The sequence below is a fragment of the Hemibagrus wyckioides genome, linkage group LG27 (genome assembly GCF_019097595.1).
Source record: "Hemibagrus wyckioides isolate EC202008001 linkage group LG27, SWU_Hwy_1.0, whole genome shotgun sequence".
Classification (NCBI taxonomy): Eukaryota; Metazoa; Chordata; class Actinopteri; order Siluriformes; family Bagridae; genus Hemibagrus; species Hemibagrus wyckioides.
In genome coordinates, this window is record NC_080736.1 from 8957308 (window position 1) to 8980843 (window position 23536).

The 23536-nt window shown below is 37.1% G+C and overlaps 1 protein-coding gene across 2 annotated transcripts in view; it reads left to right on the plus strand.

Moving 5' to 3' along the window:
- The first annotated feature begins 203 nt into the window (after positions 1-203).
- dpy19l3 (dpy-19 like C-mannosyltransferase 3) overlaps positions 204-23536 on the plus strand; it is a 53641-nt gene continuing 30308 nt past the window's right edge. The window contains exons 1-10 of one of the 2 annotated variants that reach the window (XM_058382241.1): positions 204-645; positions 1942-2065; positions 2217-2344; positions 14455-14545; positions 18126-18247; positions 19045-19190; positions 19425-19548; positions 20907-21041; positions 21219-21350; positions 22963-23064. In XM_058382241.1, the coding sequence (XP_058238224.1) occupies positions 1957-2065; positions 2217-2344; positions 14455-14545; positions 18126-18247; positions 19045-19190; positions 19425-19548; positions 20907-21041; positions 21219-21350; positions 22963-23064 (1089 nt within the window). In that variant the 5' untranslated portion in view covers positions 204-645; positions 1942-1956. Of the gene's footprint in view, positions 646-1941; positions 2066-2216; positions 2345-12438; positions 13580-14454; positions 14546-18125; positions 18248-19044; positions 19191-19424; positions 19549-20906; positions 21042-21218; positions 21351-22962; positions 23065-23536 lie in introns of those variants that run through there. The other variant, XM_058382240.1, reaches the window with a different exon arrangement.

The following is a 23536-nucleotide window of genomic DNA, read 5'->3' on the forward strand; positions in this document are numbered from 1 at the left end:
CTGAGGGGTCGCCATGGTAACACCCAAACGCGAATACTACCATACTAAATAGTATGCGAAAATAAAATCGTACTAAATATGATGTTAAACCGTCACAGAGTGCTATGCTTAAGGAGACATCTTTGATACGAAATGATATGACAAATGTTATGCTGTTGCCATTTGTCCTAATGTTTAAGTAGAAAAGTAAAATTGGGGTAGATATGTTGCAGCAGCGTAGGATGAATGAGATTTCCAGCAAAAAGCACCGACACGCAGCACGAGGACATTTAAGGCTTTTTTGTTGGACTTTGATTCTGCAGAAGGGGAATGCATGAAGACTGGGTTTAATTCAGCATCTTCCTTTACTCTTTGATTAAATCTGGCGTTTTTTTGTGAACCGTCCCTTGTGTTTTTTCCACGTGGCGTTGCGCTATTGTACGAGCTCGCTTCAGTGAAAGGGGAAACACAGCAGCAGCCAGCCACATCAGGACCGATAAACTGTGCAAACATGGAGCTTGATCATCGTTAGCCGTTTGCTAACCGAGAGGCGAAGAGAAGAAGCGTAGCACTGAAGTTAAATCATCCAGGCTCCATCTCCCGTGTCCTGCGAAAAGTTGGCGTTACCAGATACCCGACAGCCTACCCCGAGCTCAGAGGAACAGGGTGAGACCCGCATTCATAGGCGATTTTAAGCGTTATCTATATGTATTCAGAATGCATGCGAATGCACGGACACGAAAAAGACACCGTACTGACTGTGATGGCCATGCCTGGACTCGATACAGTTCCAGCGGTGGAGAGAACAGGAAATAGCGGTGCGGTGACAAAGGCCTGCGGAATGAATGGGGAGCACCATCACAAAGATGCACACATACATCATCTCCCTTTCAATGGAGTTTTGTGGCAATAAGCGTCTGCTTTGGAGACTTATTTCAACGCAGGCTGCCTTTTTTTTCGCGAGGCATTAGATATAAATCGTTTCTAGATGCTGAAAGACAACTATCATGTTATCCCGATTGCGAAGTTAATGCAGGATAACTGCTTTTATTTCTAAGCATTATAATATATATATATTGAAAGAAGTTATTTTCCAATTTTCCCGTTAACCCCCGGGTTCATTGCCCCCATTGTGTTCCATAGATTGCATCATTAATGTTTACTCTTTTCTGAAAAGTGCATTATGGGTATTCTGCAGCCAGAGCAGTGCATTGTGGATCTGGCTGGTGTACTAGATATTGTACACTATGCATATTTCCCCTTTTCAGGGGAAAGTAGTTAATACATGCTTAAGACGCCAGATGACGCTGCAGCCTCATTTGCATACTCAGTCTGTCGTCATGGTAATTTGCATATTAGAAAGGTTGAGAAATAAAGAATTTCTGGAGACAGAATAGAATTAAAGTTCAATAACAAGAAAAACTGTTATTATTATTATTATTATTATTATTATTATTATTATTATTATTATTATTATTAAGAGGGTACTCAAGAGGGTACTATAAAGTAAACAGGGTTTACTGAAGTCTAGAGGCCTGTATCCGTGCATCTGCCTTGAAATCAGATTAGATTTTAAATAATATGATTGAAAAATTAGGAAACATAAGGTTTCATAGCAATTTCAGGTTTTAAACATGTTTTAAAATTGAGTCTGCATAGTCTAATTGAAAGGAGCAACGTTGCTGCAGTGTGACATCTCTCTCCTCATTTTCTTCAATTAAAGTTTTTTAATTAAATGAAAGATTTGATTAATAAGGAAACATCGAAAGAAAAAAAAAAAGTTGAAAAAAACCAAAGCAAGCGAATATCAGTTGTAATTTTGTACTGTGATATGATATGGCAGAAACCCCTTGCCAATGAAGTGCATAATTTATGAAATGAGCTTGATGTAGTCACTTTTCCGGATGTTTATCTGATATTTTGATCTGTTAAAAGGAGTCTCTGTTGTTGTGTATGTTTCAGGATCTGTAATCAAACATGACTGCCCTAAGGCAGAGGAAAAGCAGTAAAGTGAAGGAAGTGGGTCTGGAACCTCAGAGTCAGCGATGTGAGCATGCAGCTGGCAACTTGGATAAAACAACTTTTGGTCAGTAACATTTTCCTGCCATGCACTCAAAAAGTCTACCATTCTAGCACAATAGACCGTAAAAGTACTGTGATGGAATGTAAACAGTAGTGTCTAGGCATTTAATGGTGCTTGTTGCAGTAGCATGGAGTAATTATATTTATGTTTTCAGGAGGCACGTCATGGTGGACGGTGTTGTGTATTATCCTCGGTTCTATAGTAGGAGTCAGTCTGGGCCTGCTGTGTTGCATCTATGTGGCTACACTTCATGAAAATGATCTGTGGTTCTCCAATATAAAGGTAAGCTTGCAGTGTAATGTTTCCATTCTGTTGTAATAGAAAGCAGTAGGAGGATTGGTCTTTGTACAAAGCACTTTATGGAAAATCACTTTAGATGATTTAGTTCAATTTTAATCCAGTAAAACCTGGAAATGTTATTTAGTACGCTCCGCAGCCCAGAAGCTTTTAGGGTGCCAGTCATTTTAAAGGTTGTGTGTACTATTTAACCCTTTAATGTATAATTATCATTACATCCTGACTGCTCTTTACATACATTAGGTGATTTTTCTTTTTTATCCTGGTACTAACACAAATCTACTCTCAGCCATGATGTCACACACAATCTATTAACAGTAAAAGAGGAAAATGAAATATTTTGTTTTCAATACTTCCAGTCAGAAGTGTATAAGTATAAAGATATGGAGCTTTTTTGTACACTTTGTTACAGTTTACCCATTATCAGCAATCAAAAGGGATAACCCATAATATATTCGGCACAGTGAGCACATTTGCCTCACAACCCAATATGGTTGAGGGTTTGATTCCTTCTTCCATCCTGTGAGTGTAGAAGTTGCATGTTCTCCCTGTGCTTTCCTCTAGGTACTCTGTTTTTTTCCTCCAGTTTAAAGACATGTGTTGTAGGCTGATTGTTGGCTCTAAATTGTCCAGGGTGTGTGACTGGGTGTGTGATTGCATGTGAGATTGTGCCCTGTGATGGGTTGGCACCAGGATTGTCCCCTGCTTTGTGCCCTGACTTCTGAGTCCCTTGGGACAATCTCCAGGTTCCAGTGTACTATAAGCATTACAGAAAATGGATGAATACACTATATTGCCAAAAGCTTTGGGACTCCCCTCCAAATCATTGAATTCAGGGGTTGGGCTTGGCCCCTTAGTTTCAGTGAAAGGAACTCTTAATGCTTCAGTATACCAAGACATTTTGGACAATTTCATGCTTCCAGCTTTGTGGGAGCAGTTTGGGGATGACCCCTTCCTGTTCCAACATGACACACCAGTACACAAAGCAAGGTCCATAAGCCATCATATCATCATAAAAACCCAGAAGAGCATTTACAGGGTCTGTCCAGCTGACAGTCTATACAGAAATATAGAATACAATTGACCTAATAAGATGACATTTTAGAGTGAGAGCAGTTAAGTATTCAAATATTTTTGTTTTTTTGTTATTTACTATACTTATTAATTGCCTTACATTGTAAAGGTATCATTTTAAAAAATTTGGCACCATTGTCCCCCCAATATATAGAACAAGTTATATCTGTATAGTTATGTGGAGCATCTGTAAGTGGAATTGGTGTCAAATATTTAAATGTGATTTTCTCTCTTTTTAATTTAAAAATGATAGACATATACACTATATCGCCAAAAGTTTTGGGACACCCCTCTCATAACTCATTGAATTCAGGTGTTGTTTTTCAGGGGTTGGGCTCGGCCCCTTAGTTCCAGTTAAAGGAACTTTTAATGCTTCAGCCTATCAAGACATTTTGGACAATTTCATGCTCCCAACTTTGTGGGAACATTTTGGGGATGACCCCTTCCTGTTCCAACATGACTGCACACCAGTGCACAAAGCAAGGTCCATAAAGATATGGATGAGTGAGTTTGGTGTGGAGGAACTTGACTGGCCTACAGAGAGTCCTGACCTTAACCTGATAGAACACCTTTGGGATGAATTACAGAGGAGACTGTGAGCCAGGCCTTTTCGTCCAACATCAGTGCCTGACCTCACAAATGCGCTGCTAGACGAATGGTCAAAAATTCCCATAAACACACTCCGAAACCTTGTGGAAAGCCTACCCAGAAGAGTTGAAGCTGTTATAACTGCAAAGGGTGGGCCAACTCCATATTACATTCATGTGCATGTAAAAACAGACTTCCCAAAAACTTTGGCAATATAGTGTATATAAATAAGACACCAGCTTAAGTTCAGCTTGGAAACCTACAGGCTTATATGAAGTGAAATAGGTTTCTCTTTTGTAAGTTTTTCAAAAAGATGTAAAGTTCTAGCAAAGTCTGCTTACCCCCAGTAGTGAAAATGGAGAAAATTGATTTAATGGTGGTGCAGGAACATTGCAGAAATTTTGACAACTGGTACCTGTTTATGAACAGAATTCAGTTATATATATTTTATTACCTCTTTCTTCCTTTGCCTTATTTATCCATCCACCATACTTATAAAATGGGAGATACACACAAATAGAACATTGAAGCCAAGCTGTTTGGTAGAAATACTGATATTTCTGGAGTCTGTTTAGATTCTAACTTTTGGTGAGTGTACATAACAGGAGCACTGGAGACCATGCACTTCCCTGTAGAGACGCTGTGACGGTGTTTAGAGACTGCACTGTTCTGTAATGTCACTGTGAGAACATCTGGGACTGTGTGCCCTTCTGCTGAGAAACTATGATCGTGCATTAAACTGTGTTTACTGTCCTGCAGAGACACTGTAATAGAGCAGTGGAGACTTTATGCTGTTCTGTCAAGCTGCTGATAGAAAATTGCATGCTTAGAATTCATTGTGTTGACTCATTATTAACACATTAGCAGCACTAGTTAAATAATGAGAAGAAGGAAGTCTGCTCACTAAGCACTGAAGCAGCAATTATTGACCATGTAAAGTGAAATATTAATTGATTTAATATGAATGCAATTTCATCAAGATGATTTTAGAGAGAGTTGCTGTTACTATTGTTATTATTATTATTATTATTATTATTATTATTATTATTATTAATAATAATAATAATAATAATATTTTTTTGTATTGAAGAATTGTTAGTTTTCACAAATGAAATATTCATTGATTAAATATGAATACATTTTCAGCAAGGTGCTATTAGAGAGAGGATATTATTATTTATTTATTTATTTATTTATTTATTTATTATTTTATTTTTTTATTATTTTTTTATTGTTTTTTTTTGGTTATTTCTCAAGAATTTTTATTTTTCTGTCTTTTGTTCATGTGCTTTTATTTTAAGGATGTAGTGTTTATAGTAAGCCTTACACAATACAGATTTTTTTAACTAAAAATGTTGAGATAAATAATTACTGGTAGCATAGAAAATATTGGAAAACGAGCAATTCGGTTAAATTAAATCTAAAAGGAGAGTATTAGAAGGTATTATAATAAATAATAATAATAATAATAATAATAATAATAATAAAAATGATATCAGCTGTGCAGTCAGGAACTGCTGGGTGGCAGTGGCATTTGTAAGAAGTCAGCTTGATGGAGGATTTTTATTTTTAGGTGATTATTTTTAGGTCATTATTCACTTTCCTGGAACTTGTCTGAGCACTGGCCATCACAGGATACTTTGCTTAGGGGTCAAACATTCATTTTTAGATGTTATTTGACATTAATGAACTTAAAACACTAAACGTCCATTTACCCTGACCGAAGGCAGGGTGCCCAATGAGTCTGATATCATGTGAGATAAGGGGAAGGGGGCTGAGATTCCAGGTCATGTCAGTTAATATCAAAGCATTCGAAACACCTGTATCATTCCAGATTTATATGTCAATTGGCACATCTCCGATTTTATGGTGGAGAACATGGGTGTATTTCTGAGTATTTTTAAGTGATGCCTTAAAATATTTTAATAGATAAAAATGGATACCTCTAAATATTACAAGGGGAGAGTTCACAGTGATCAAGGTGGGGGTCTCTGCGACGGCTAGAGTCATCTTGAGACACTGGAAAACCCCCAAAACCCCAGAGTTTAAATAATGGCTGAACATAATGACTAAGACAGCTTCGTACGAACGTCTGCTTAACAAACTACATAATAAGAACAGTGCAGGGGTTCCTGTGGACATTCCGATCTGGGTAGACTTTTGGAACTTGTGGAACGCTGTCTTTTCACACTTTTCACTTTCTCTGTCCTTAGTTAGTATTTGTCTATCTCCCTTAACCGCAGCCACTGTGTATATTCTGACCTAACATACAGTATTTGTATGGAGTTGTGATCTGTGTTTTGTATGATATTGTCATGTACCGAATGAAAACAATAAAAACTTGAATTATAAAAAAAAAAAGGATACCTCTAAATAGTTATAACGCATAAACTTATTTGAGAGTACAGCATACCGATTTTGAGCCTTTAGGTGTTAACCGAAACCGAAAACATCGAATCTAATCCATTTAACAATCTGAGAAGGACACATTTTAGCAGCATTCTTTTATGCTTGATCGTTAGATATTTGTAGTTTAACCCTCAGGCTTGTTTCGAGTATCACTGTATTGTATGCGTTCTGAAATTCACTCTTATACAGAAGCACTCCCAGGGCTCAGTCCTTTGGTTTTGCCTTGAACTTTATGGCACTTTCAGACAAGATAAAGAAAGAGACGTAGAGAAGAGAACTTGGACGCATTTACTTGATATTTCAAGTCCTAGCTGAGCAAAGATTGTAAGATCTGACATTCTCCAGGAAATTAACTGACCTTTTTCTACATGATATGGGTTTCACTGCATAATATGAGATATTCGCACCCTGAGTGTAACTAATCTAAGTTGCCATATAAAGCAGACGATTGTAAAAAGAAATATTCATTTACATGTTTTAATGCTGCAAAGTCCAAGGCAGTGGTTTCATGCTACATCATTCATTATTATAGCCGTCCAGATAAGGCCTCAAATCTCTGGATTGGAGCCTGATAATAGGGCAGTTGGGTAATTGCTTGCTCACATCACTGTAGCAACTAGTAACGTACAGATACAAAACTCACTGTTTGATAACGGTATCCAATCATTTTTACGTTTGTGGAAAGCTCTTAGCTCTTGAATACGGAATAAAAATGTCTACATAAGAGAATAACTAACCTTCAAATCAATAATCTTTACCTTTCATTCATTTAATTTCAGTTACTATAATGTAATTTTTTATTTACATCTAGGGAAGAAAAATCAGAAACCACCTAAATCAAAGGGACAAAATTAGTCAAGAGGTATTTGTTAAGGATGAGGATGATTTCTATTATTATTATTATTATTATTATTATTATTATTATTATTATTATTATTATTATTGCGACTGTTGTTATGACCAGTATCATGGTGGTGGGGTTTCCATCAGATACTCCGGTTTCCTCCCCCAGTCGAAAGACATGTATTGTAGGCTGATTAGCATCTCTTAAATGTTTGTAATTTATTTTTTAAATAAATATATATTTAATTGTTTCCAAATCTTCACAGCCAACAATGACATTTATACTGGAAGCCACTTGAAATGAACATTTTTAACTTTATGCATGAATAACTTTTTAAACCATCAGCACATAATTAGGCTAAATCCCATCTTATTCCTAAACAGTATACAGTATATATTCACTATTTAGGGTACAAGCTAATGTCACAGTAAATCCTATTCGATGCAGTATATGCTCAATACAATTTTATCACAGCTGAAAGCGACTCCAAAGCTGATTTCCGACTTCCTGATTTTCTAATGTGTTTAATAGTCTGTAGTTTTCTGTAGTGGCCTCCGTATGGTGAATCATTGACATTTTCTACTATACACTTCTGAAAACTCAACGTTTCCTGAACTGACATATTTCTCTTTTGCGTGTATGTTAACATAAAAAGTGATCACATTTAAAAAGCTGGTTATCAGCAAAAGTGAAAATTGCATTTAATGATTTCATTCAGGCTGTGGTGCCCGGGCATCACAGACCTTTTACAGTCTAGGATCAGATTACAAACTGAATTGATTAGGCTGATTATATTTCTCTACTAACATTTATTATAGTTGACACGCCAGACTATATTATAGATAGAGAACCCAATTTTGGCCAAATCCTGTTTTTATTTTTTTGTTTAAAAAAAATGTTCTACCATAGCAATATCTGGTAGGTTTTTCCAGACGGTCATACATTTAAACAGCAAAATTAGTTTTGATGGAGAATTTGGTAGAGTATATAAGCTAAATACAGGAAATGCTCTACTTTAATGTACACCAATCAGGCATAATATTATGGCAACCTACCTAACATGCATCAGTGAGCCTTGGCCGCCCATGACCCTGTTGCAAGTTCCTTCCTTGGACCACTTTTGATAGATACTGACTACTTCAGACCGGGAACACCCCACAAGAGCTGCAGTTTTGGAGATGCTCTGATCCAGTCGTCTAACCATCACAATCTGGCCCTTCATCAAACTCGCTCAAATCCTTACACTTGCCCATTTTTCCTGCTTCTAATGCATCAACTTTGAAGACAAAATGTTCACTTGCTGCCTAATATATCCCACCCAGTAACAGGTGCCATGATGAGGAGATAATAAGTGTTATGACATTATGCCATTATGTCAGTGCTCATAATGTTATGCCTGATAGGTGTAATACTCCTAATGTGTGATATGTTGCCATTTATTAAAATGATCCTAACCTGCAGATATCAATGTACTGAAAAGTGTTATATATTGCATGATCATACTATGAATTTTTTATACCATTCCACACCTACATCAATCAAACATGACATAAATTATTCTTCTTCTTTGGTACAGAACCTGAAGCAGATATTAGACCACTGATGTGAATGGAAAAAGCAGCTCAGTGGTTATAAATTCTTGAGGAACAGGTTTATTTTGTGCTGTTCACTGAGTACTTAATATTTCTCACACACACACACACACGTTTCCTTTTGGAAATGTGTGATTTATTTTCCAAATGTGCTGAACGAATGTTTTGCTTTCCCATATAATTTTCATGTATGTACAGTGGGCAAGAGATTATAAAATGGCTTCCAAATCTGTTACAGAAGACCAGACGAGAGCCAAAAAGTTGTCATGTTCAGACAGAGACGTTCTGAACTGTTAGAAAGGTCTGAACGTGAGGCCTTCCCCCGGATCAGATGATGGTTTAAACAGTTGCTTATGTTGGCAGTGTGGTTTCTAACAGATTCTGCACTTTGCTCAGAAAAATAAAAGTTTATTCATTGAGTACATGTGCAAGACAGGGCAGTTGTAATTGGGCCATGAGACATGTTCTGCGTTCCTTTCCTGGCTCCGAGATCACACAGGTCGTGTGCGTTCATTAAAAATACTGATTGTCTTGTCTACCGCTCTGCACACTGAATGTAATATAAATCATATTACATTGAATTTATTATATCACAGAGCCTTACATCCCTTAACAAGACTGTATTGCAGTGCCTTATATGCTATGTAATGACATGTCTTTTTGTGTCCGAATTCCATTTTCCAAACTATAATGGTATACTAACTAGGTATTATGTGTAAAATGTGTAACAGTTCAGAGCCTTCTGATCCTGTGTGTAATATTTGTATTCATATTTAGCCATATACAGTTAAGTCCATATATGTATATACTGTATATTTGGACGCATGTTCAATTATTTTTTTGGCTGTTTCACATATGAATATATATATTCACATATATATTCACATATGAATCACATATGAATATGTGAATATCACATATTCAAGTTACAGTTATGTAATGAATAAAGGCTTAAAGTACACGCTCTCTCTTGCTTTAATTGCTCAGTTTTAACTCGGCTTTAATTGCAGGAAGGGTGTAGGAATTATAATTTGTAGCCCCCTCCTTTTTCAAGGGACCAAAAGTAATTGGAAAGTTGACTCAAAATTTGTTTCATGGACAGGCGTTGGCTATTCCTTTATTATTTCTTTATCATTTAAGAAGGTAAAAGATTTGGAGTTTAATTGTGACATTTGCATTCGGAAGCTGTTGCTGTGATCTCACACCATGCTGTCAAAGGGACTTTCCATGCGTGTGAAACAGGCCATCGTTAGACTTCAAAAATAAAACAAATACAATCAGAGAGAGCAGGAGCATTAGAAGTAGCCAAATCAACAGCTTGGTACATTCTGGAAAAAAAAAAAGAAAAGAACGCACTGGTGAGTTCAGCAACATAAAAGGCCTGGAGGTCAACTGTGGAGGATAATTGCAGAATCATCTCCATGGTAAAGAAAAACCCCTTCACAACATCCATCTAAGTGAAGAACACTTTCCCTGGAGGTAGGCGTGCCATTGTCCAAGTCTGCAATCAAGAGCAAATACAGAGGGTTCACCACAAGCTGCAGCCCATTCATAAGCCTCAAGAATAGAAAGGCCAAATCATCCTTTGCCAAAAAACATCTGGAATTCTGGAAAAGCATTCTTTGGACAGGTGGAACTAAGATCAACATATACAAGAATGACAGGAAGAAAAAAGTATGGAGAAGGCTTGGAAGAGCTTATGATCCAAAGCATACATCATCATCTGTAAAACACAGTGGAGGCAGTGTAATGGCATGGGCATGCATGGCTTCCACTGGCACTGGGTCACTGGTGTTTATTGATGATGTGACAGAAGACGGAAGCAGCCCGATGAATTCAGAGTACAGATGGACAATGATTCAAAACATATTGCAAGAGCAAACCAGGAGTTTTTGAAGGTGGAAAGTGGAATCACCAGTCAGTCTGTCACCAGATCTCAGTCCCATCAAGTGTGCATTTCGATTGCTGAAGACAAGACTAAAGGCAGAACGACCCACAAATGAAGCCGCAGTAAAGGCAAATGAGGAAACACGGTGTTTGATGTTCATGGGTTCCAGACTTCATGCAGTCATTGCCTGCATAGAATTCTCAACAAAATATTAAAAATGAACATTTTATTTATGGTTATATTCATTTTTCCAATTACATTTGAGCCCTTGGAAATGAAGGGACCACAAAAATGGTGGTAATTCCTAAAGGTTTGACATGTTATTATTGTTTAAGCCTTTGAATTAAATCAGAAAGTCTGCACTTGATAGTTTCCTTTTAATTCTCTTTCATTTCTACTTAATTCTATACATGCAGAGCTAAAAATTTGAAAATTGTCCCAGTGTCAAAATATATACAGCCCTAACTTCATATTCAGCAATAAGTGATTTACTGAAATCAGTAGAGATGATTGGAGCTTATCAGAAGCTATGGATAGCTGACATTTAATCAATTTTGTTCATATATAAACATTTCTTTGGGAATTCTTATTCGTTATGTGCTAGTCTGTATTGACACACTTATGTTCTGTAAAGCTGCTTTGAGTAAATTGTTAAAAACGCTATACGAATAACTTGAATTGAACTATAGTGTATGCTTTCAGCTGCTGAACTACACACATCAGCTGAGGCTGACAGGAGCAGTTTTAACTACACGGATAAATTAGCATGCGCGGGTGACGGACGATCTTCTCAGAATCTGGTATACAAGTGGAGCAAAACCGAGCAAAATAAAACGCATCGTAAAGCTGTCATATAGCTCTGGCTAACACAACATGCAGCATACATCATCTCACAGACAAGCAGTTTAACAACTAATAATTTTGCATACGATATGAGGACAAAACACCATCGCTCATAGCTAAAACAACAGGCCACAAAGAGTTACATCAAAAAGTCTCATATGAGAGAATCTGATAGTGGCTACTCAGTCTGCTTTTCTTCAGGAATTCATATTCGGTATGTGTTAGTGTGTATTAACACACTTAACTAGCTAACTAGCTCTAATTATTATTTTTACGTTATGCTAGTTACACCTTTTTAACCTAGTCCACTCCTATATACTTAAAATATTTTTGGAGAGTGCAAACAGAACTTTCAGATAGATTTCCTGTCAGGATTTCTCATATGTCTATAAACAGTTTATTCCTGTTTTTTTTTTTTTTTTTTGCCCCTAGAATTATAAGAACTGTACAAGAAAAGTTTTGTATTAGTTTTTGATAAATGATGATATAACAGTTCTTGGTAGTGTATTATTGGCTCTCCTATACATACAGTCATTCTGTTTTTTCTCTCCTCTGCCTGGTTGAATGCTGTAGATGCAGCATGTGCTGGTCCAGTCATAAAAAGGTCACGTTGGGGTTTAAATCAAGTCCGGCCGCGACTGTAATGGAAAGAACAAGAGTGATGCAAACGTGTGCTGTGTAGTATTTTAAGACTCAGTTATGACTCATTCTCCACTGTCATCTGTTCTCTCGCTCGATAAACGTGGGAGCTGGTTCACTTTGCTTAGAAGGATGAAATGACCAGAGCTTTTATTTCCAGCATGTTCCTTGTTTTTCTCCTGTAGTTAAATGCCTTCTGGAGTGCGTCAGGGCTCATGGGAGTTTGAGCGCTTTGTTTGCAGTGAAGATTTGCTGTGCTGGAAATCCATTTCCCTTGGTCTTTGAGAGAGCAGACTGAAGAAGTGCACTCATCAAAGGTGTCTTCATTGTGTTTGGAGTAGAAAAAAAAGTACAAACAGTCACATATAGTCTGGTTCAGTGCTTTCTGTTAAGGTACATGTACATGTCTGGGTCAAACTGAGTCAGGCAAAGTTACTTTGGATGAAACCAAGGTTACCTTAAAGTGAACCGGATCTCGGTAAGCCATGAACCCTAGGTCTGATGTCGGCTTGGTATCTCCACTGGGATACCGGTGTGTGAGGCACGAAACAGCTGCAGCCAGGACTCTCTTGAATTCGCAGTGTGTGAAGTCATGTCCATGACAGTTATAGCACCTTGTGGACGCCATTTCAGACCGGAGCCGAAGTTTTAGATCGTTTAAAAAGGACGGACAAATGCTTTTAACATTTTCCAAGAGATGGTCCGAGACTTCAGCTTTCTTTTTCCATTTTTCCTGCAAACACTGAAAGGTCACCATTTGTGCTATGCAAATACCTTCCTTCCTATCTCAGCTGTCTTGTCTGGTTGTGGAACGGTCAGTTCTTTTGACCGACTGCTGGTTTGTGTGCCTATGAAAATCTCACGAATTTTCGCCGATCTCATAAAATATCTTGTAAAATTTAGATTTTTTTTTTTGTGTGTAGATGAGCAATGTGCTAGTAGCACTGTTTGAGCCAGCTCCTCCTTCAGCTCTGGGAATCTGGAAAAGCACAGGCTGGATTCATACACTGAATTGTTCACCGATCGTCAGTGGAAGACAAAAAAAAGATCTTGCGAAGGCAGCAATGGAGGCAAGACGCAGAGGCAAGAGCATGCAAGAGAGTGTTCTGGACAGCGTCGATTTGGACAACTCTGGAACCAAAGGACACACCAGCATCTTGAAAACAAGCCAGTGGAGGGACAGAAGTTGCTGGAACTCTTCATGGATGAGACTTAATGACTTGAGTTGTTGGCAGACTGTAGGCATGGTTACTGGTTTAACATTAGCAGGAGTGATTGGACTCTTCCATGCTTGGTATGTTTACTCCATCCATGAAAACCTGCTCTGGTTTTCACAGCTGGAGGTAAGAAGGACCACATTGAAGGTAGAAGAGCAAGCAGATCTTTGAGTGTAAAGTTCAGTTAATGTTAATCCTATAACCTGTAATGTGGTGTAAATCTCCAGTTTTTACCAAAGATCTAGCATTTCTTATAAGATAAGATATTTATTCCTAGTCAGGTTTGTCTAAGGGTGTGCTGCATTAAATTTGGTTTAAAAAGATAATTATATTCCTAAAAACACCAGCAAGCAATATTGGAAGTTGAAAGCAGCTTTGGTGCAGACTTTATAATGAGTTCTGCTGTCAGAAAGTTACGACTGTTATTTTATTATTTCTCAAGCGGTGCTTTTTGTCTGCATTTTAAAAAAGACACATTAACACGTTTTAGATTTCATTACCTCTTAATGAAACGGAAGAAACTGTGTAAACTGGAAGAGTTCTGGAAGAGGTCTGCAAGAGTAGGCAGTGATGCACTTAATAAAATGTTTTATTTTCGTTCATCATGATTCCATATGCTTCTGAGATGTTTGTCCATTTATTCTTACGTCTTCGATAACCACTTCATGGATCCTTCTTGCAGGGGATGAAACTTTATTTCACAAGAGTTTTGATCTGTTGTTGCAGGATATTCGGTCTAATCTATGCTGGACGTTTTCTTCTGCATGCCTGCTTAAATCCATGCTAAAATGGAGCGATTGTTATAAGAGCTAATTTATCCAACCATTGTCCCTAACAATAACTAGCACCCGTTTCTCTCTAACATTGATCGTAACTCCATTATGCCGACATCTGTCTGAATACACTTAAATATGCATCTGTTTCATACTCGGAAGACACCATATGTCATAGCTTTTATTTTATCCCTCTGCTCATTTGTCATATTTTGGATTTTTTGGCAGGAAGTGGAGCGTGAAATCTCCTTTCGGACAGAATGTGGCCTCTACTACTCCTACTACAAACAGATGCTCAGCGCCTCGTCTATACAGGAAGGTATGGAGATTTATTCAGTTTTGAAGCTCGCTGTCCAAACGGCCTGAAGGCATCAGTGTTTTAATATGAAAACATTGCCAGATTTTTTACACAGCAGTGATTTACAAGTCCGACAGAATCCGGTTCAAATGTACAGCATTTAAAGACAGCGGACAGCAGTACAAACGTTCCCAATGAAATCGAAAAGTCCGTCGAGATTGTCTGCCGAGATTTGTGAGTTAGCCACATGTACACAGCATGACTAGAGTTACTTCCAGAGACGCAACACAAACTGCAAATAAATTCAGAGGAAGAAGCACATGGTCTGAAATAAACACCAGTTCAGTTTAAGGTAACCTCTGTTTGGTCCCAGATATACAGTGGAAACATATACTACTCTCCAAAATTATTGGCACCCATCATAAAAAGAGTTGTATAGAATGAACATTACGAAGAAATGTGGCTTATAGCAGAAGAGTTTTCTGTCTGGTTTTTTCTATCACATGGGTGTGCAAACTTATTTGGAAAAGGAAGGGTTTCATTAGAACGAAGCTGGTCTGATTAATCAGGTGGAATCACTCCTCTGGTAAAAAAAAAAAAAAAAAAAAAAAAACCTGCAATCATACCGGCTCTTTGTGGATAAGTTTGGACCCCTGATCTGCCTGATGGTGCTACAGCTGATGTGTGTAGTTCAGGTGTGTAGCCAGGTGGAGGGATTTGGAATGAGTAGCACATGCTGTACTATCATGCTGCTTTGAAATACATGATGTTATACCAGATTAAAACGATTTGTTGTCTTTTGCTGCTTGTTTGAAATAACTACACCTAGAAAACTGCAAGTCCTGGGCTGCCTGCAGTTGTGATTTGTCTACCACTGGCAAGCAAATTGTAATTCTTGATAAACGGAGATCCCTTCTCATTTGGTTTGATTAGAGATGGCACAATACCACATGTCATTTCCAAAACCAACACTATTAAGCTTTAAAATGTTTTGGCCAATAAACCATCCACCATTTTGAGCTGGTATCTGCTTGATAGTGATACTGATCCTGGGTATCAGATCTATATAATCTCTACTCTAAGACTGCAGAAATGCTGCTTGTACCTTTAACCATGTCTAATTTCCTTGGATTATAAATATGAGGTTGCATCCATGCACTTATCCAAATGCATGCATTATCATAGTTAGAAAAAAAGCAAAGAAAAAAGGCACACAACTTGAACAAATAAAGTAATTAATATATATATTAATTTGTAATAAATTAATTAATATATATATATATATATATACATATATATATATATATATATATATATATATATATATATATATATATATATATATATATATATATATATATGCCACTTTCATGATAAGCTGATGGAAGCAAAAACAATAAATAGAAAAATAAATAAATAAAAAAATAGAGAGAGAACTTCACCAGGCTTCATTAAAGCTAATGGTGTGTTCTGTGCTATGGTCACATGAGACCCTATCATACTAAACTACTGTGTTAATGCTCAACGTCTGCATGTTTGGCAACAGTAATGGGACTGCATACAAGGAAATGCACCTGATAGTCATTGTAAAACGTGATGCTGGATCACTGATGCTTTGTGGCTGTTTTATGGCTGGTGCTCATTGGAGATGGATTACATCATATACTTTACTAAGGGTAATTTTATCCCAGAAAACCTGGTTGCATCTGCCAGGGGGTTCTGCCAGATAGAGCTTTCACAAGCCAGACTTTTTAACTTTCCTCCAGATCAACATGGAAATAGTTAAAGAAACACAATATCAGTGGGAATTAAACTGTGGTCTGAGCCGAACAGGGAAGTCCCAGTACAAACCTAAGATTATAAAGGAGCGTAAAAACGTTCTGCATGGAGAACTCGATCAGGATCCTTATAAAACCTGTCTCCAAACTTGAACTGCAACTAAACATGTTAGCAAATGCTATTATGTTTTCTACTATATTATTATTAATTGCATGAAGGGTGCCAATAATTCTGAACGTCTCTGTATATGAAGTTAAAATCAGATGGTGCTTCTGCATCAAACTTCAATTGGCCCTGACAGAGTCGAGTAGAACTTTCCATCCTTATGTGTTTTTCATTTCAACAGAAACTCGTGCTGTGCTTCAGTAAATAATTTAAAAGTATGTGCGTATGTGATTTTCTTTAAATCAACCCGATTCCTCTTGCGCTTTTCAAAAGCTCATTTTTTGCTAATTGCCGTTCAGCTTGCTCTTCCCATTCTTTGTTCAATGATTCAGCCAATGGAAACATAATGAAATATAAATGAAGAAATGAGCTGGCCAGTCATGCCTCCTCGTCCACTTTGTCTGTTTTTCGTTACAGTTCTTGTAAAGCAAAAGCTATCACGGGTGCTTTGCTACTTCTAAAAGAAAGAAGGAATAAAAGCTTCTTTTCTTCCCAAAGTGCTAAAAGTGAGCCAGATCACTTTTGTGCTCCAGCATGAAAAAACCCACACAAAAACATTACAATTAAGCCATTAGCCATCAAGAAGAACCTGACTGCTGCAGCAGCAATGCTTATAGCTGTTCTCTGGATGCTGCTTTACTGTTCCTGAGCAGTTGGGCATCATCATCATCTAAATAGACTTGGAACCTGCTCAGACGCTCACTTCTTTAATCAATATTTTTATGAGGAAATTTTCACTGGGTCTCTGTAGCATTGCGAGCAAGTGAGATCTATATGGCTTTAAACCCAAACTCAGAGCATGGGTGTTTGTGTAAGCAGATTATAATAGCTACTAATAAAAGGCAAGCTGATGTTGTGGAGGGATTTTGCTGGGGTTTTTTTTTCTTTTTCTTTTTAATGTAAATCTAATAATATTAAATTTATATATTATTATGTTATGATCCCTTTTTGTTACTTTCTGATGTGGCAGTTTAAATAACACTGAAAATGCAGATGATTATTATTATTATTATTATTATTATTATTATTATTATTATTTTGTATTGTCTATAAATTTGCTATAATTTTTTTGTTTACATTTTAATTATTTTGCTTTTTAGGTCTGAAAATCTTTAAATGATGATACAACTACAGTATAATAAAAAAATAAATAATTAATTAAAGTTATTTATTTCCCTTTGTTATTTCTGCACACAGTAAGCTCACAATAAATAAAACAATTAATTAAAAGCTATAAAAGATCTGAATTTATGTTTGCTTATTTGAGACACAAGACCTCATATTGGTCATCCTTTGTGACTGTGTAAAAACATTTGTACATGCTCATGTTAGTAAAATATTGTTAAAAGCATTTTTAGTGGCAGAAATCCAACTTCATGAATATGTTTACAGCACTTTAGCTACATTAGCATGATGCTTTAGGATATTAACACCTGAAGATTAGTTCATTTTAAGCAATATTATTGTAGTAATGTTCAGATTTCATTTTATAGATTGAAGAAATGTTAAGTAGGCCAAATTTATGTGAAGTCCAGTCAATGCTAATGTAAAGCGTGATTCTTTAAGGTTTTTTTGTGTATTAAGTTTTGGATATTAATAGCAGTTTTCGGCTTGGTGATAATCAGATGCTAAAATCTATTTTTGTGTGTGTACGCAGGTCTATCTCAGCTCATAAATGACAACACCACCGAGTCTATGAGGACTATTAATATTCTACAGCGTATGAACATCTATCAGGAGGTGTTGCTGAGTATACTCTACAGGATTCTGCCTATTCAGGTATATGTTTGTACAGAACTATTTTTGTAATCTATGAACAGCAGTGTACATCCGTACATTTGTTCCGGTCAAGGAAAAAAACATTGTCACTGAATGTTACTGAATAAAATACTTTTAAATCCCTAAATTAAGAAAGTATAGGTTTTATTTATTTATTTATTGTAAATTTGTTTGTTTACATTTATTTATTTACATTTATTTTAATTTAAGCTTTGTCTTGGCATCTTTTTACAGAGGTCAGTAGTAAAAACAGCCAGTCTGCCTAATGATGTCTAAAACGTTGCTAGCGGAGTGAGATTTTTTTCTTGATCTGATCATGTTTTTGTCTTGAAAAGACATAAGCCTAATCATATAAGTTTTAGAGGAACTTAGAGGAAAGCACTGTCTGCCCTCTTCCGCATACATCAGCTTATGGATGCCTCTGATTGGCTAGGGTCACTGTTATTGACAGGTTAGAGGAAGTGTGTGGTCCCTCCAACTTAGAGAGCGTGACCAAGTTTGTGCCGTTTGTCTTGCGGCCACAGATGGTCATGGCATATATGTGAAAGAGTAACATGTTCTACTTTATGCAAGCCTGTAGTTTTCAGAACTAAATTATCTTGAAATGACATCAGGTGAACGGTTTTCCTAAGGTTGGCATACATATATATATATATATATATATATATATATATATATATATATATATATATATATATATATATATATATAACTTTTATATGTGTATACTTTCTAGACATGCTTAGGCTTTTACCAAGATTACAAAAATATATTTTTTTGTGTGTGTGTGTATACAGACCTACCTTGAGCCAGTGTACTTCTACATCTACACTGTGTTTGCTCTGCAAGCAGTGTATGTATTCGCTCTCTTCCTCACCAGTTGGATGCTCAGTGATTGCTGGCTGGCTGGGATTCTTGCTGGAGTCTGGTACATCCTCAACAGGTATGGCACACACACAGACACAATTAAAATTTCCTCCATGAATCAGGACCTCGTTGCTATTCTGAAAGGTTTTGGCTTCAGTTAAAGGCTTTCCGAATAATTTTATTGAAGCTTTTTTTTTTTTTTTTTTTTAAGAAAAAGGGACGATTCAAATACCGAGTATGACCTTGTCCTTGTGAGTGAGGGTACTGACTGTATTCACGTGTGTGTGTGTGTGTGTGTGTGTGTGTGTAGAGTAGACACAACACGTGTGGAGTTCACCATCTCTCTGAGAGAGAACTGGTCTCTGCCGTTTTTTGCGCTACAGGTGGCTGCCATCACATGCTACCTGCGTCCTCAGCTCCGGCTGCAGCACCAGGTATACATCTGTTACATAATTCATATGTGTCACCCTGTGTCACATGATTCACATGATTTAATTCTTTCTTTTTTATTCTATCTAATACTTTGATTTTTATTATTTCAATACTAAAATTACCATTATGTATCACAGACAGACTGACCGGTCTGTCTGTCTGTCTGTCTTCTTTGTTTTGTAGCAATTCTGTATCTGTCTCTCTTCTATATCTGCATGCCTGCCTTTCTGTTTGTCTCTGACCTACCTTTTTGTCTTTTTTCTGTTTGTCTTCCTATATCTGTCTTTCTGTCTGCCTGCCTGTCTTTCCTGTATCTGTCTTGCCTTCTATATCTGTTTCTTTTAGTCTTTGTATATCTCTCTCATTCTGTCTGTCTGTCTGCCTGCACTTTCTTTCTTTCTTTCTTTCTTTCTTTCTTTCTTTCTTTCTTTCTTTCTTTCTTTCTTTCTTTCTTTCTTTCTTTCTTTCTTTCTTTCTTTCTTTCTTATACAAACTACTCGTGATATGTTGGATAGGCTTATATGGTAAAATGTAGACACCTTAACATGGCACTCATATGTGCTTCTTTAAACATACTCACTTGTTCGCTTTCTAGAAGTTATTACCTCTTTGCTGTTATAATAACCTTCACTTCTGGGAAGGCCCTCCAGCATAGCTGTGGGGTTTTTTTTGTGCATTCACCCATTAGTGAGATCAAGCTCTGAAAAGGATTGGGGTGTAGATGGTGGTCCAGTTCATGCCAAATCTGTTCAGTGAGGTTGAGGTCAGGGCTCTGTGCAGAACAGTTTTAACAGTTTATCCAGTTTACCCAATGCACAGGGGCATCATCATGCTGGAACATGATTAGGTGCAAGGCAAATTGTAATTCTACAGTATACAAAGACATCCTGTACAACTGTGTGCTTTGAATTTTGTGGAAACAGAATGGGTGTGGGGGGTCAGGGGTCCAGGATTTAAATTAAGCTCACCAATACCACAGTCAATCAAATTATCTAAAACCGATGATCACATTTCATAGGATTCAATGTGCATCCTGAATCCTGGGGAAGATTTTTGCATCATTGCTTTTGCTAGCCACAGAGTTTAGATTTATTCTATTGCCTGTTCTGTTTTTCGTCTGAGTGCTGAGGTGATGCAACACCTCAGATGGAGGTGTATAAACGTTGGTGTGAAATCTGAAAGAGACATTAGTGTTGAACTGCTGCTGAACCGTGTGAGATGTTCCATCAGCCTATCCTTCAGACAGATGGTTATATGGTGGAAAATTTCTTCGCCACAGGGACATCCTGTACTGAGGTTTGGAGGGTTTGGGTTTAACGTTATGTGTGTGGCTGTCTCTGTGTGTGTGTTCTCTGCGCAGAGGGTGGTGCTGTGGCTGGTGTTTGTCTGCACGCTTTGTTTCTGTCTCACATGGCAGTTTAATCAGTTCATCCTGCTGGTGCAGGCCTTCCTCATCTTCACTCTCGACTCATTGGACTTCCTCACAGCTGAGCAGGTAATGTGTGTTTAAACACAGTATGTGGCATATACTCAGGGTTACAGAAGCATCTTGTGTTTCTGCAACACAGTGCCACTATCTATATACAATATGTATCTTTTTAAGTTATCTTTCAAATAAAAATAACGTATTAATATCCAGTTACATCCCTACTCTCACCGTATATGTGTGCAGACGACCTCTTTGTACTTGGTCCAAGTCATGAGTCTGCTGTGTGTGTGGCTGCTGCAGTTCTGTAACTCCATGGTGTTGGGTTCACTGGTGCTCAGCTTCATCGTGGCTGTGCTCTTCATCAAACACTTCCAGGTATGAGTCTAAATTCATCCTTCTCATTTTCACCATAATCAAAGGAAATCAGTGGTTTGTTTTGTTGGCCAGAAAATGGTAGAACTTGTAAATGTTGACAATTTATTCACTGAAATGTGAATATAGCTAAAAGAAGGGGCACATTTTCTGCACATCTGGACCTACTCTGCACATACACACACACACAAAAAACCATACTTTGCCAATATTAATTGGACATTTACATTTTTGCCCAGAATAATACTCCTTTTTCAAGATGTAGAAAAGATTACTATTGAGTTTATAGACAGGCTGTCAAACGCCAATGGACCAAAGAGGCTGTAGATGTACCAAATGTCGACCATTAGCAATGTCTTTTTATGGTTTGTTTTAATTGAGGCCAAGAGCAGCTCAGGAATGGATCAGTCTCTGATCGGTCAGTGCTCTGTGGGGAAGATCTGGAAAAGTATTCTATTTAAACGCATTCATCTCTAGACAAAGAAAAACGTCAAAACTCAGAAAACCACTGGAACAAAAGACATTCGATTTAAAACATTGCTTTACCGAGTTGTCATACTTTATGATTTTTCTTTTTTTTTTATAAGTAAGAAAGACCAAAGTAGAACATCTGGAAAGGTTGTGAAAAAAATCTGATAACAGCATGAGCACAGTGCAGACAGCATAACTATCACATTACATACTTATTCCATATCTCACACAAGGCTTTGTGGATTCTGTCACGATATAAGTCGCTGATGTGTCAAAGATTGTTAATAAAATCAGTGCCTACGTAAAGCTGGACTCACTTTCTTCCTCAGCACATTATTTGGTGCCACTCCATGCAGATATCTGTCTTAGGAAGCTATGCTCCAATTTTAATGATAGAACTGAAGATAATAGAGTGAGGTTTATTGGGTATATGTGTCGGTCTTGGGAAACCTGTCGGATGTTGCTGTGACAGTTAAAATGAGAAAAAATGATGGTGTGTGTGGGTTTCTTTCTAAAAATGCCTAAAATTCTGGAAAATCATTTTAGGTAAATGTAACAAATGTGACTGTAGGAACATTAATTGTTGATTAATTGTTTAATTCCACAGTTGCTAGCATGCACTTTATTACTTTTTGTGGAATGGATATGGTTTTGCTACAGCTGTTCCATTTATCAGTCATCTGGTTAAACTTCCTCACACTGCCTGTGGTGAATAAAGATAAATAAAGGTAAATAAAGATCTAGATTGTGTCTTTATTCCAGTTACATAAAGTAAGGGACCTGGCTGGAGAGCAAACACTGCCGTTATAATTGATTTTTTTTCCCCTGTAGTTTGTTCTCTCGTTCCGTTTATAATTTTATGTTTGAGTAAAGGCTGTGCACTTGTTCTCTAAGTGTCTGTTCTTGAGCTCTGCTGTTTGCTTTGCTTCAGCCTCCATCATCACACACAGATGATCTTTACATCTCTTCCTGCGTGCAGATTAATTAATGTTATAGAACAGAATGTATAGACACAGTCAATAAAAGTACATTATATAAAATAAAACCACGCTGAAGCCATTATCTGTAATTACAAAGAACTTTTTCATTACCAAGTCTGCTTTAATACTTGAAGCACTCATTTTGTTGTTTTTTTTTTCTTCAGACAGGACTGAAGACTGGAGGCCTTGTCACGCGTGTAGGAAAGCTGGCTGTTCATGCAGTCCTGGTGCTCGCGTTAACTCTCATCATCAATTATTCAACCAAGGTGAGTGCTGAGACATGGACTACATCTGTTCAGGAGAAAAAATATTCAATATCACAGGGTCATTCAACTAACATTTTATCTACTTGCGTAAAATTCCTTGTTTTTAAAGAAAAGGATAAACAACTAATACGGATGAATGGTGACAACAGTTACTTTTTAATGCTTTACTATTAAAAATTAGGTATTAGCTATAACAAAGTTTATTTGAACTCTTATTTGACATAGTGGTTCAGACATAACTCTGAAAAGATAGTCAGCTTTATATGGAGAGAACACACACATAGCCTACTGGGTAATTAAACATTCTGCTTTTGTTGTTGACTTTTCTTTAATCAAGCCATGTTTTCTTTTTGCTAATAAGAAAGTGTATGAAAGTGCGATTAGCAAGTCTGTGATCCGATGAGCTTTCTTCAGCTAAATCATTTACATAAACACACGTGATTAGATAAGGCACAGTAGAAGATCAGCTAGA